General features: G+C 31.1%; 1 protein-coding gene across 1 annotated transcript in view; it reads right to left on the bottom strand.

Moving 5' to 3' along the window:
* PJA2 (praja ring finger 2, E3 ubiquitin protein ligase) overlaps positions 1-2,043 on the bottom strand; it is a 68,519-nt gene that overhangs the window by 27,989 nt on the left and 38,487 nt on the right. The window contains exon 5 of the mRNA XM_004678364.2: positions 256-438. Within this exon, the coding sequence (XP_004678421.1) occupies positions 256-438 (183 nt within the window). The remainder of the gene's footprint in view (positions 1-255; positions 439-2,043) is intronic.

Below are 2,043 nucleotides of genomic sequence, written 5' to 3' on the forward strand. Positions count from 1 at the left end.
GCCACCAGGGAGGGCCTACATTTTCTTTTATAAAATAGAAATTTATACCATTATCTCAAGAGCAGATACTTTCCAATATTTTCAATTGAAATGTTCATTATGAAATACCAAAAGCACAATAAAAATACCAGTAAGACTTTCTGACTATACATAGGATTAAAAATACAATCAACACCATCAGCAACATTGATTTGATGTATACCATCCTTGCATAATATACATAAAGAAAATAATAAATTCCACTGTTAAACTTACCCCTCCTGAAGAGATAATTCTTGGTTTTCTTCAGGACCACTGCTATCACTCTGCAGTTCAGGTTCATTCTCATCTTTTCCTGGCAAAGTCTCCCAGCTTTCATCACTTGAGGACTGATCTTTTTCTGTACCAGAAAATCGATGAGGCAAAGAGGCAGACCATTCTCCATCACTGCATTCTGAACTGCAAATTGAAAGGAAAATAAAACTAGTTGTCATTACATGCTTAGTTACTGAACATTTGGAGTGTAGTCTTATACCAGGAATCATGGTATAAGATGGACTGTCTCTCTGTCAAGTGCCAATTCAATTTTTGAAATATTAAAAACAAATTACAGAGCTAAACATCAGCGGAATATAACTTTCTTAAATGATGAAAGTATATAGCAAGCTATAGAATATATAAATTAATTTCTTCACTGAAGTAACTCATGGTGCCTAGATGAAAGTTCTTCAGGTATATAAACATTAGTTCTTCATTTGTTAGACATATTTCCAAATAAAAATTTTAATGTATTTTGATAATCATATAAATTAAATACTATGTGGAATAAATATTAATCTCACCTGATCTGCCTAAGGTAACTTTCTAAATATATATTGATATCTAATGACATAGCCTATATAAATAAATCACTGCTATCATGATTTTTAGAAGCTTAGCAGTTTTCTCCTTTCTTTTCCAAAAAACTTTAAAAAGGAAGTTTCAAATCATTAAAAAAAAAAGGTACCAATGAATCTTTATTGAAGGGCTTAAGACTGCAAACACAAAATAAATATCAATTTAGGAGAATAGTCAGATAAGGAACCAAAAAGTATACATGATAAATTGGGTCAATAAATTAGAAAATCACCTTTGGGTATACTTAATGTTGGTTACTATGTTTACATTTAATTACTCATGGTTTTAAGGAATGGTCATTTCATACTAAAAGCTAAAACTTTAGTATTTAGTGTAGAAAATAAGTCTGGTCAAGTTTCCCCTTAAAAATTTTCCTTTGTGTAGTGACTTATGAGAACAACAATAACAAATTTTAGTCATTTATTTTTTTGAAAGGGAAGGATAATTACAGAAAATTAGTTTCTTTGGATGACATGATATTATCAACATTTAAGCTAGTTAGGAAGTTCTTCCATCTATTAGACATATGAGTCTCAGAGATCATGCTTTTAGCAAAGAGTAGCAGCAAGGCTAATCAACTTCTAGTTTAAATTACAGGCAGGGTACCAATACTACAGAAGAAATGCAATCTAGCCTAGACATCGCAAATACAAATCATTCCTTCAGTTATGTATGAGCCCAAGTTGCTTATATTCTGTAAACTTTTCTGTGATTTCAAAATAATCAAAGCTCAAGCAAACTATTTCTAGACTTGCATTAGTGTCCAAATGTAATATAGGCAACAGCTTGAAAGGAGTTTCTTTAACTATATTTCCTTGACTATAAAACTCAAATTCAAAGTTAATTAATGACTTCAATTTAGATGCTACAGTTAAGATTCCTATATTGTGGCAATTATTTAAAAAAGATTTATTTATGAGAAAAACCTCATTTTTAAACATTTTACTGAGGCTGATATTTCCTGAATTAACGAAATAATCAATGGCCTATCTCCTAATTTCAATGTAACAAGAATACATGAATTTATTTTTCAAAATAAATACTACCAAAAGTCAGTACATTTAAGAACCTGCATCAGACTTCCCGTCTCAACCGCTGCTCTCCTCAGCAGTGTACTTCATCAATTTGCCTGTTCTGTTCCCCATTTTGGTGAATCCTCACACCACC

Source organism: Condylura cristata, unplaced genomic scaffold (assembly GCF_000260355.1).
Source record: "Condylura cristata isolate star-nosed mole 26May11 unplaced genomic scaffold, ConCri1.0 scaffold00007, whole genome shotgun sequence".
Lineage (NCBI taxonomy): Eukaryota > Metazoa > Chordata > Mammalia > Eulipotyphla > Talpidae > Condylura > Condylura cristata.